We start from the raw sequence: 12,255 nt of genomic DNA, 5'->3' as shown, positions 1-12,255 counted from the left end.
TGTGGGTGTTGAGGTGTAAGCTCTAATTCTAATTCTAAGGATTTTTTTTCAGTCCTTTATTTTTAAGTTCTGTGGCCTTTGCATGGAAATCCTTGTTTCTCTCTGAAGAAATGAAAAAGATGAAGCACGTAAGAACCAAATGACCCGCTGTAAGAGGTGTGACAAGCATCATAGACGGGCCATCTGTACCTTTCCCTGGGTAGTCTGTGTGTTGGCTACCTGGAGCTGTTTATAGCAGATTGAATGAACTTTCTGGAAGGGATGGGAACCCTGCTCATGTTGGCATGGTTTCTGCAGTTGGCTGGCGGCAGCCTCAGCCCCTTCCTTGGGGAAATATAAATGAAGCACATTCTGACCCTGAGTACTCTTCATCTCTGAAGTACTTTATACTTTTGCTGTCTTTCAATAACCTCTTCAATATTCTTGCAGCTATATCCCCTGCTCAGAAAGGATACATGTAGCTGTTACCGAAATGGCAGCATTATTCCCCAAAGTAAGTCACTTCCTATTTACTTGGTTCAGATCCTTTTAAATGAACTGAAAGAAATTTTTTTAGAACCCGTGATGTTATGTTAACCATTCCATAGCACGAGTTTTAAGTATGCAATCAGTCATAGAGGACATGGAAATCATTTTGTCCTACATGAATATTGGTGGGGTTTTTTTGTTTTTTTAAAGATTTGTTTGAGAGAGAGTGTATGCATGTGCATGTGTGTGTGAGTGGGAGGTGGGGCAGAGAGAGAGAATCTCAAACAGACTCCTCACTGAGCATGGAGCCTGACTTGGGGCTTGGTCCCAGAACCCATGAGACTGTGCCCTGAGCTGAAACCAAGAGTCAGACGCTTAACTGACTGAGCCACGCAGGCACCCTATGAATATTGGTTTTAATAAATAGGAATGTCTGAACCCAGTGCTAAAAGGCAAAGCATTCATAGATTAAAATTGTATCTGGAATATATCACCCGGGTAGGTTTTTCAAAAACCACCTAAGAATAGGTTGTCTTACTAAAATGACACTGCATACACTTTGACCTTTGAGTCCGAGCACTTGGGCATCTCTGACACTGTAGGCCACACAGCTTGCCATGTCCCCAGCACTGCCACTGAGAAAGTGCATGACGAACAGCTCGAGCTGTCCTTGCAAGAATGGGTGTCCACTATGCAGCTCATGGCAGGCGACTGTGTTCTTCTGTTCAGAAACCCAAGTCTGACACGGTGAGGACTTCCCTGCGCCTGCTGACATCCAGTGCCTACCGACTCCAGTCAGAGTGCAAGAAGACCCTCCCCGGGGACCCCGGCCCGCCCACGGACATCCAGCTGGTCACACAGCAGGTCATCCAGTGTGCATATGACATTGCCAAGGCCGCCAAGCAGCTGGTCACCATCACCACCAAAGAGAACAACAACTGAAAAGCCCAGTGCCGGCCCTTGTATTTTCTAGGCTTTTTAAAGTCCACTTGCAAATTGAGACGTGGAATCCTGCCAGTTTTTACAGAAACATTTAATGAAAGTTTAAAACTTTTTTAAAAACTCAGTATTATTTTTGCATGTTTTCTAACAAATTTTTGACTATTAATTTAACCCACTTGCCTTATTTTGTGCCTGTTTGCCAGTTTCCTCTCTGATGTTCTATTGTGCTGCCAGTGATTGTTGTTGAGTTGATGGTCATAGTCATCCAAAAGCATAGTTTCATTGTTTCAAGTTTGTTAGAACTTTTCCATCCCTTTAAAACTGCCTGTCTAGGGTTAAAACTATAAATGAGATTTTTAGTGAAACATTTTCTGGAGAGAGTTGGGTTAAAAAAAAAAAAAAATCCACCTCATCTCTTCCCTACAAAGCATTGTGCAGTAGTTTTCCAGCCCTAGTGCAAGAATCTGTAAGTTTGGGGTGTCTCCAAACATGGATGTAGAAAAAGGACTTTTGCCCTCTCTAAGAGTAGTATAACAGTCTCTTTTGGAAGGAAACAATGTACTGTTCCATTTCTTTTAACTGTTCTGTTAGATGTTTTTATATTTGATGTTTCTGTCTGGATCTTCTGTCTCTATTTTATTATCATCATAAGGTCTCTGTGATGTCAGATAAGCACTCATCCCCCATGTCACGTGTCATTTGGCCCTGTCCAGGTAGGAGTGCTGCCACATTGTCACATGTGGCTCAGCGCTCTGCCTTCCCACAGGAAACCAGATGTGTCATTCCAAACGTGGTAAAGAGGAGCCACGTCCCACAAGCCATAGCTAATTTTGTGCCACCCCATTCAGATATCACTGCCGTAAACCGTGGGAAGAGAAGTCCTCTACTTCCTGACATGGTAATGTATCTCTTTCCCAGAACTCTGTACTCTAACCACTTAAAGCTTCCTCACACAGCCTATTTGGCACATCTCATCACCTTTAAGGACGTCTTATAAGGTAAGGTTTATACAATCATCTGAGTTTTTTTCTCCTCCATTACCTCGCTGGTACTTAGAAATTAGACCTCATCTTTCACAAATTCCTCAGAGAGTGTGCTCTAGCTGACGTCCAGCTATCCCAAAGCTATGAAAGTATAGGTTTAAGTTCTGGAACATACTGACATTGGTTTTTAAACTAAAACGTTCTTGTTCTGAAGGCTACAGCATATTCCTGTCCCCGGTTCTTTCAACAGTTTTGTGAGTGGCTCAGACACTGACCTAGACCCGAGGGGCCAGGCAGCACTGATAGAGATGAATGAAGTGGGCCATTGGGGGAACAGTGGCCTGCCCGGTAGAGACAGTGGCCTCCCAGCCCCACTCAGGCCACCCTGTGGAAAAGTGGGCCCGGGATTGGCAGAGCTTTTTTTTTTAAGAGACCCCAGAAATACGGATTTTTTTGTGCCATTTCTCTGTTATAAACGGTGATGAAACATTCTCGTAGCACACATGTGGGGGAAGTTAACCCTACCCTGTGTTAAGTTGCTGGTAGTCCTCATCTAACCCATATATTCTGTCCCTTAGTGCTCATTCATACACGTGAAGAAGTCAAAGTAATCACAGTTGCCTGAATACATGCTAAATAAGCCTGTATTTTCACAGAACTGTTTGACTCACAAAACATCTTTATAGCTTGACCGGATGCTGTCGTGAAGGAAGCACTCTGATGGTGTTTGGTTTACTAAGTCCTGCTGTGTGGATGCTTTTGCCAGATTTTGCTACGCTGAGTAGCATAGGGAAAGGGTCCACGTCTCCAAAAGACTCATCCGCTTGTCTGCACAATCCTAAGTGCCATGTTCCTGTTGGATGCTGAGGGGATGCCTTCTACCTTAAATTAAGTTTAAGCCCCATCTGGTAGCCTTTCCTGCATGCTGCACATACTTAGCTGTCCCTCTTTCTTGCAAACACCTGCCCTCGTGTTGGGCCCATGTGGGGGCCTTGGGAAAAGCCCAGTGGGCATCCTGAGTTGGTGCCTCAGCCTCCCAGGGAAGACAGGCTTCTAAGTAATGAGTCGTCTGCTGGGGGGTCAGGGGGTGATGGTGGTTCAGGGGACACCGTGTAGCGGCATCTTTGCTGGAACACTCGAGGGCGGGTGATGGAGGACCTTGCCTCTGCGCCCCTAGAGAATGTCAAGGAGTGGGGACCAGAGAGCATCTCCGGTTATAAGAGTACCACAGATGTTTGCTCTGTGAACCCACAGTGCCGGTGCTGCAGAAAAGTTCTGGGTGGAGTGACACGGCCCCCTGCAGTGCCCTGCACATTTCCTTAGTCTCTTCCAAGACCCAGTCCTGTTGGCAAATCGCACCTTGTCTCAGTGGATTCACTACTACCTTTGCACATGTGTTCCATAGCCTTTGCACTAATGCTCGCGCTCTGTAGCGTCCTTTTTTACTCTTAGTTCTCAAATCTCCCCCCTGCCCACACACACACAAGCTGATAGGACAGATGTGCACTTTATGAAACGGACACTTGCCGAAGGAGACAGCTCTGCCTTGCAGCTCCGTTAGCTGAAGACCTCCTCTGCCTCGGAACGCAAATAGTGCTTATTTGCCAAAGAAAAGGGAATCAGGCCCAAAGATCAAACACATCATTTCATACGATTGGAACCATAGACGCACACTTCAGGAGCTGTTACCCCATTCCTCCAGTGATTGAAGCTGCAGAACCAAGAGGGAGACTAGCGTGTGTCTATCCACAGCAGCTGTGAGCTCTCCAGTCATAGAATGTTCCTTCTTGTCCCCGTGAAGTTCAGCACCCTTGTTTTTACAAAAGAAAATGCTGCATAGGAAAAATGAAATGCCTTTCGTTCAAATGTTTTTTATCCACGTCACCCATTATTCTGTACTTCTGTGTATTGTACATTCTATTCCTGTAATTATTGTACAACCCTGTAAGCGTTGTAAAATCGTTTTGGAATTTGTGCCTGCTAGTTATGCAATAAACAGGCTCTATAGTGTCTTTGTAGTTAATTCTGTGTTTCTTGTCAATTAGGTGATATTTCCAGATTCTCTGTCAAAGTTTCAAGAAAGGTCCCCTCCCATAAGGTAATCTTTAATAAAACAGTATTGAATATGTCGTCGTCCCCCTCTCCCCAGCGGCTCTTCTCAGTTTATAGCAATGAGGACCTTTTTTCCTCCTCCTGCTGATTGGCTTTCTTAAAAGAAATTCTACATCAAGATGTCCGCTCCACTGATCTTATCGTGTGTTCACTCCTGAAGTTTAATTGTTCAAATTCAGCAAAAGCCAGCTGGGCACGGTCCCCTTGTCTCCTCTATCAGAGTCTCAGAGCAAGGCCCATTGTGCAGGTTCCCACAGGGACGGTGGGGTATACCTGGGTTCATCAGGGCCACCCTCAGTCTCCAACAGTTGTCCTCTAGGGAGGGGACTTGGGGCTCTTCTCTCAAACAGAAGGAGCAGGGTCTATCGCAAGGCTGGCGGAAATGGAGCATCCTCCCTGTGTGAGCCAGCTTGCCTGAGGCCCTGGACCCATCAGCTCACACCTGGAGGTCTCTCCTAGGCTAGGGGTGCTCACCAGCCCCCGCATCACAGCCCCAGGAACGCTCTCTGGAACACAGCCTCCCACTCCTACCACAGCCGGGCTCCTGGAATCCACTGCCCACACTCGAGAAGCTCTGCTGTAGACCAACTGTGGTCCCCTCCACCTCCTCGCCTGCTGCTTTTCAACATGTTTTCATAATTATAATTACAGTTAACTCGTATCAACTCTTTTTTTTTTTTTTTTTAATTTATTTATGATAGTCACAGAGAGAGAGAGAGAGGCAGAGACACAGGCGGAGGGAGAAGCAGGCTCCATGCACCGGGAGCCCGACGTGGGATTCGATCCCGGGTCTCCAGGATCGCGCCCTGGGCCAAAGGCAGGCGCCAAACCTCTGCGCCACCCAGGGATCAACTCTTGACTCCATAGGCGGCACTGTGCTAGGGTCTGTCCGGGTATTAACTCTTTCGATCCTCGCCGCGTCCCTGTGCAGCAGGCGCTGCTCCACCGCGGGGATGAGGAAGACTGCCCCCAAGGAGCCACACTGAGGAGGGCCATGTGAGTTACCAGCAGTCCCGTTTGTCTTCCCTTTAATCTGCCCGGTTGGGTTTTCCTGCCCGTGGCAGGCCAGGACTGCAGTCTCCAAGAATGCAGCCTCTTTGGAGGTGAAACCAGGGGGCGGTCATGATCCTTGACGGTCTAGACCAGACATCAGAGGGGGGCCCAAGCATGATGTGAGACTGTATGGATAAGTGGGGGTTGGCGTATGACCCCTCACACGGGGCCGCCAAGCAGGGCTGTCTCATGCTTGAGCCCTGGGTGCCTGGACCCCTCCACGGGTTCGCAAATAACTCCCGGAAGAACTGTCCGCTGGCTCCCAAGGACTGTGAGAAGCGCTTTCTCAGTCATGCGCTGCAGTGGGACAGGCTCACTCACTGCTTTCCAGGGGCTTGGTCAGCTCACTGTGGAGCAGGTCCCTGGGGGAGGGGCTGCTGGGGACAAGGGGAGGCCTGTGGGAACCTTGCTCCTTCCAGCCTCATCCCATCTCCCCCCCCTCCCCGGCTCTTGCCATGCAGCTTCCTGACTGTGCTCCCTTTTCAGGCCCCAGAGATGGGAACACCTCTGCCCCAATTTCCCCCAAATGCACCTTCTCTCCAAGGACCCACCTCTCCTCCAAAAATCCATCTTCTCAGCCCTTCCCCTCTTAGAGGACTCCTCTTTCCTTTCTCCTCCCTCTCAGCACCCCCTCCCCAATTCTTGTAGCAGAACCCCTGTGTCCTGCCCTCCCCTCTCCCAGCTCTGCACCCAACCCCCTCAGAACCCCACCCCCAGCCATGGCCTTTCCCGGGGACTGAGGCCTGCAAGCCCCATCTGGCTCATGGGCCTGTAACACTTTACAGACAGGGAGGTTTTGATGTTTCACTTGGACCCCCACTCTGCCCCTGGATCTAAGGTGGGCCTGAGTGTCCCCTTGCACCACACTTGCCATCTGCTTCCCTCTTCCAGCCCTTTCCACACTTCCCCCCATACCCCCGTTATTCCTTCCTGAATGCAGGGGCTGAGTGATTATTAGCACATACTGCATGTGGCCACCATGCTGGGCACCACTTCATAAAGGAGGAACAACCCATCTTGCAGAAGAGGAAACTGAGGCTCGGGAGAGCTAAGGTGGGAGGGAGCTGTGGAGCAGGCTGGGTGGCCCCACTCTCCTACCATTCCTCCTGCCTGGGAGTGGCAGAGCAGGAAGGCCAAAGCTGGTGTCTGTGTGGTCCCCTTCCTGCCCGGCAGGCTTGGAGGAATGGGGTCTGGGTGGCCACATGTGTTCAGTCTTCCCATTCCTCACTTTTGCCACAAATATTTCCAATCTTTTTGGTCTGTTTCAAATTGAGACGCTTGGTAACTGCTGCTCAAGGCTGATCCGTGAGTGGAGGACGGAGTTGCCCATTTCACAGGTTTCAGTGACTCAGTGATCAGTTGAGACCTCACAGATTGCACATGGCACAGTGACACACCCCATCAGCCCTTCTGGAAGGAGCAGCCCTGGACCTGCCGCTAGAAGCAGGGCTCCAGGGCCCACCCAGTGCACGGGGGAAGGGGAGAGCTCCCCACTGAGGGTGGAAGCCGGAGTCTGGCCTGCTTCTGCCAAATAAAACAAGATGAAATCCTGCCCAAGTCCAACAACAGAGACAAGGGTGCTTTCCCCTGTAGGCAGGTTGTTTCCTGGGGGCAGGGAGGCCCCTTCTTGTCAGGAAAACAGGTCCATTTGGGCTTCCTGCTTTCTGTATTTACCTTACCGCATCCCCACATCGCCCTTGTCCACATTTCACAGGTGAAGAACTGGGCTCGCAGAGGGGTCACCAGGCCTCTACTCAGGGGAGCGGCATAGAACCTACGTTGCGTGGGCACACTCACCTCCCATGTGATCCCTAAATATAGAAATAGTGTCTACCACGTCCACGTAGAATTCTAGAGTGACCACCTGTGTAGCCACAACCCAGGCAAGAAACAGAACACTGCCTTTCCCCCAGGAGCCCCCATAGGCCCCACATCCCCTAGACTTCAGTGCTCACTGCTTCCTAGCTTTTGAGCGTGTAAATGAACCCTACTGTTGGATTCTCTTCTCTCAACATTCTGAGGCAACTAGGACGACATGCATGCCTCTGCTTCGATTTTCCTTGTGGCATAGCATTCAAGCAACGTATACACGATTCATTATCTAGTATTTTATTGATGGATGTTTCAGCTATTTTTAGTTGTTGGCTCTTAAGAAAAAACTGCTTTGAAAGTTTCTTTCAGTGCAGGTAGGACTCTATCTTGTAGGGGATATATACAGACCTGGATGGTGTGGAGCCTCCTGGGTCAAAAAGAATGTGCACCTCCAAACCTGTAACACTGTTTTTATCCCTTTTTCCAAAGTGTTGTACCAGCACACTGTGAAACTTCCCATTGTTCTGCATCTTCATGAACAGTGGTTTAACAGCTGTGTTCATTTTGTTGATCCCGGAGTACCTGGCTGGCTCAGTCAGTGGAGCAGGGGACTCTTGATCTGGGGGTTGTGAATTTGAGCCCCTCCTTGGGTATAGAGATTGCTTAAAAATAAATCTTTAAAAAACTTTGTCAGGCATCCCAGGTGGCTCAGTGGTTTAGCGCCGCCTTCGGCCCAGGGCCTGTTCCTGGAGACCCGGGATCGAGACCAACGTCGGGCTCCCTGCATGGAGCCTGCTTCTCCCTCTGCCTGTGTCTCTGCCTCTCTGTGTGTCTCTCATGAATAAATAAAATCTTTAAAAAATAAAAATAAAAAAACTTTGTCAATACAGTGGGTTTGTGGTAGGATCTGCTTCATTATGCACTTCTCTGATTATAATATGGTTGAGTGCTTTTCTGTTTATTAGCCATTTAGATTTCCTCTTGTGAAGTGCCTGTTTGAGTGTTTATGCATTTTTTCCACTAGGTTCTATCTTTTATTAGTATTATTCTTCATAGGAATTTTTAAAATGTTCTGAACAGTAGTCCTTTGTTGACTGTATTACAAACATCCTTTAACACTTTGTGGCACATCTTTTGAAATAAGCTTTTTTTCCCCCTCTCTTTTTAAAGATTTTATTTATTCATTCATGAGAGACACAGAGAGAGGCAGAGACAAAGGTAGAGGGAGAAACAGGCTCCCTGCAGGGAGCCCGATGTGAAACTAGATCTCAGGGCCCTGGGATCACGCCCTGAGCCAAAGGCATACGCTCAACCCCTGAGCCACCCAGGTGTCCCTGAAATAAGCTTTTTAAATGCAGTAAAATTTATCAATCTTTTCCTTGTGTCTTAAGAAACCTCCCCTATACTGGACCATTGTTTGATTTTGAAATAATCATAGATTCACAAAATAGATGCAAAAAGAGTAGAGGTCCCCTGTGCCCTTTGCTCAGTTTCCCCCAATGATAACTTCTAACAAACTATAGTACAATATCATGATCAGGACGCTGATACTGGCACAATCACAGACCTTGTTCAGATGTCACTTTATATGCACGTGTATAGTTCTCTGCTGTCTTATCCACATGTTGATTCGCATTCCCATCATACCACATCACACCGCAACAGAGACAGACCTTCCACATCACCACAGTCATCTCCCTTATGCCACCCCTTAAGAGTCACACCTGTGCCCTGGCAACGACTCTGTTCTCCTGTTCTGTAATGCTGTACTTTCAAGAATGTTATACAAATGGAATCAGACAGCACGTGACCTCCTGACACTGCCTTTTTTTGTAATACCCATCCAAATTGTTGACAGACCAGGGGACTTGAGATGGGCCCCAGAAGCCATTGTAGGACTATGCCCTCACCAGAAACCTCCCACATCCATATTTGGGAAAGAGTCCTTAATTTTGTTAGGTTGTTTTGTTAATTATTTGTAGCATTTGCCCTTTTCATTGAAAAAAAAAATTTCCCCTTGTTTCAGAGGTTATGTTCTGTGTGAAATACAGAAAAGCACCCAAAATGAAAATGATTATCCCAACTTTTATTTTACTTTTAAAACTTTATTTATTCATGAGAGACCCAGAGAGAGAGAGAGAGAGAGAGGCAGAGACACGACAGAGGGAGAAGCAGGGTCCATGCAGGGAGCCTGATGCAGGACTCGATGCTGGGACTCTAGGATCATGCCCTGAGCCAAAGGCAGACATTCAACTGCTGTGCCACCCAGGCGTCCCAATTATCCCAACTTTTAGAAATCCCAACAGAGTGTTACTTTTCTTAAGAGGGGAATTATACAAATATTGCTTTTGAATTTTATTTAAAACATTTTTAGGGATCCCTAGGTTGCTCAGCAATTTAGCACCTGCCTTCGGCCCAGGGCATGATCCTGGAGTCCTGGGATAGAATCCCACATCAGGCTCCCTGCATGGAGCCTGCTTCTCCCTCTGCCTGTGTCTCTGCCCGTCTCTCTCTCTCTCTCTCTCTGTCTCTTATGAATAAACACATAATTTTTTTTAAATATTAAAAAAAAAAAAATGTAAAGTAATCTCTAGCCCAACATGGGGTTCAAACTCATGACCTCAAGATCAAGAGTTACATGTTCTAAGCCAGCCAGGCATGCCACTTTTGGACAGCTTAATTTAACAGCATGAATATTTCTTAAAAAACAAAAAACAAACAAACAAACAAAAAAACCAGTATTCCATTTTCCTTTTAATGTACTGCATAACATCCCAAATTCAAAGAGCCTCCTGGTATTTGACATCCAGGTTATCAGTTTCTGATATTGTAACTAATGCTGTGAGAAACACCTTTGTCCCAATCTGATTATTTCCTAGGCCAGGAGGCAGCACAGCACATTCAGGGAGGGACCCTGGTAGGCCATGGAAGCATTTGAGTCTTGGTCTAAATGCAGAGGAACCTGAGGAAGGTGGGAGATTTTCATTTCAGGTATTTGTAAAAGATCTCTGACTGCAGGACGAAGAAGGTGAGGTGGATGGATGGTAGCCATGAAAGGCCTGGGCAGAGGGAACAAAGCAAATGGACCTGGAGGTTGTTAGAGGTCAAAGTAGCAGGACTCAGTGCTCCTAGGCTTATGATTCCTACAGGTGGCAGAATGGATGGTGGTGCTGTGTACTTCATCTGAAAACACTGGAGAAGCGCCAGGTTGTTGCTATTGTTTGGTTAATGACAGGAGTTTAGTAGGAGAGATCATTTGATAGTTTTGTGCTGAGTTGGAGGTGCCTTTGAGATGCATATCAAAGTAGGGATATCACAGGGTTGGTGGATGTAGGAGTCTGGACTAGAGATACAGATCCAGGACGTACTGATGTGGAGATGGCGCTAGAAGCCAAAGGTCTGGCTCACATGATGTAGGAAGGCCTATGTGGTAACAAGAAGCCTAGACCTACAAACTGGCACTCCTTGGATTAGAACTGGCAAAGTCCAGAATGACTGCAAAAATGCTCAAAGAACCGCATTTGTATTGGCAACCCAGAGGGAGCAAAAAGTAAGTTAACTGTAAGTCTATTATATAATGTATATGTAACTGGTGTAGAATTAGAAAACAAGCAATCAGTAGAGAAAAATCAACAAAACCAAAAGTTCTTTACAAAGATCAATAAAGGGATTCTGTGGCTCAGTGGTTGAGCCTCTGCCTTTGGTTCAGGTCGTGATCCCAAGATCTGGGATCAAGTCCCATATCAGGCTTCCTGCGTGGAGCCTGCTTCTCCCTCTGCCTCTGTCTCTGCCTCTCTGTGTGTGTCTCTTGAATAAATAAATAAAATCTTTAAAAAAAAAAAATCAGTAAAATCAATAAGCCTCTAGACCAAGATAAAAGGAGAAGATACAAATCATAATATCAAAAATGAAGAGGAAAAATCACTACAGGTCCCATGGACATCAAAATCAAAAGGACAATAAAGGAATACTATTGACCAACTTCACGCCCACAAATTGATAACCTAGAGGAAATGGACCAATTCCTTGAAAGACATAACCTGCCAAAAGTCACACAAGAAGAAACAATCTACACAGGCCTACATCAACTTACAAAATTCAATCAATAATTAATAACCTTCCAAAAATAAAGTATCAGGCTGGCCCAGCTGGATTCACTGGTGAGTTCTACCAAATGTTTACAGAAGAAAGTATACCAATTCTCTCTAGTCTTTTTCAGAAGATAGATGCAGAAGGAATACTTCCCAACCCCATTCTGTGAGACCAGCATTACCCTAAAACCAAATGTAGGCAAAGACATTACCACAGGAAAAAACTATAAATCAATCTCTCTTATGAACATAAATGCAAGAATCCTCAGCAAAATATTAGCAAATGGGATGAATCCATTAGTGTATAAAAGGAATTATATACCACAACCAGGTGGGATTTATCCTGGGTATGCAAGGCTGGTTCAACATTCAAAAATCAATTAATGTAATCCATCACATCAACAATCTAAAAAAGAAAAATCACATTACACCAATAGATGCAGAAAAAACATGCAAAAAAAAAAAAATCCAACACCCATTCATAATAAAAACTCTTAGTGAACTAGGAAGAGAGGGGAACTTCAACTTGATTAAAAAAAAAAAAAAATCCACAAAAACCTACAGTTAACATCATACCTAATGGTGAGGAACTCAAAGCTTTACCACTAAGGTCAGGTCCAAGGCAAAGATGTCCCCTCTCACCACTCCTTTTCAACACAGAAGTTCTAGCTAATGCAGTTAAGAAAAGGAAGTAAAAGATATAGATCGGGAAGGAAGAAATAAAATTATCTTTGTTCACAAATGATATAATCATCTCTATGTAGAAAATCTGAAAGAATTAACCAAAAAAACTC

General features: G+C 46.1%; 1 protein-coding gene across 7 annotated transcripts in view; it reads left to right on the top strand.

Annotated features, from left to right (window-relative positions):
• GIT2 (GIT ArfGAP 2) overlaps positions 1–4,405 on the top strand; it is a 48,255-nt gene extending 43,850 nt beyond the window's left edge. For all 7 annotated transcript variants that reach the window (XM_041728822.1, XM_041728819.1, XM_041728824.1 and 4 more), the window contains 2 exons: positions 430–493; positions 1,198–4,405. In XM_041728822.1, the coding sequence (XP_041584756.1) occupies positions 430–493; positions 1,198–1,410 (277 nt within the window). In that variant the 3' untranslated portion in view covers positions 1,411–4,405. The remainder of the gene's footprint in view (positions 1–429; positions 494–1,197) is intronic.
• The last annotated feature ends 7,850 nt before the right edge of the window (positions 4,406–12,255 follow it).

This window comes from Vulpes lagopus, chromosome 14 (assembly GCF_018345385.1).
Source record: "Vulpes lagopus strain Blue_001 chromosome 14, ASM1834538v1, whole genome shotgun sequence".
Lineage (NCBI taxonomy): Eukaryota > Metazoa > Chordata > Mammalia > Carnivora > Canidae > Vulpes > Vulpes lagopus.
Note: the sequence above shows the minus strand (reverse complement) of the source record. Positions and strands in the feature narration are given on the sequence as shown.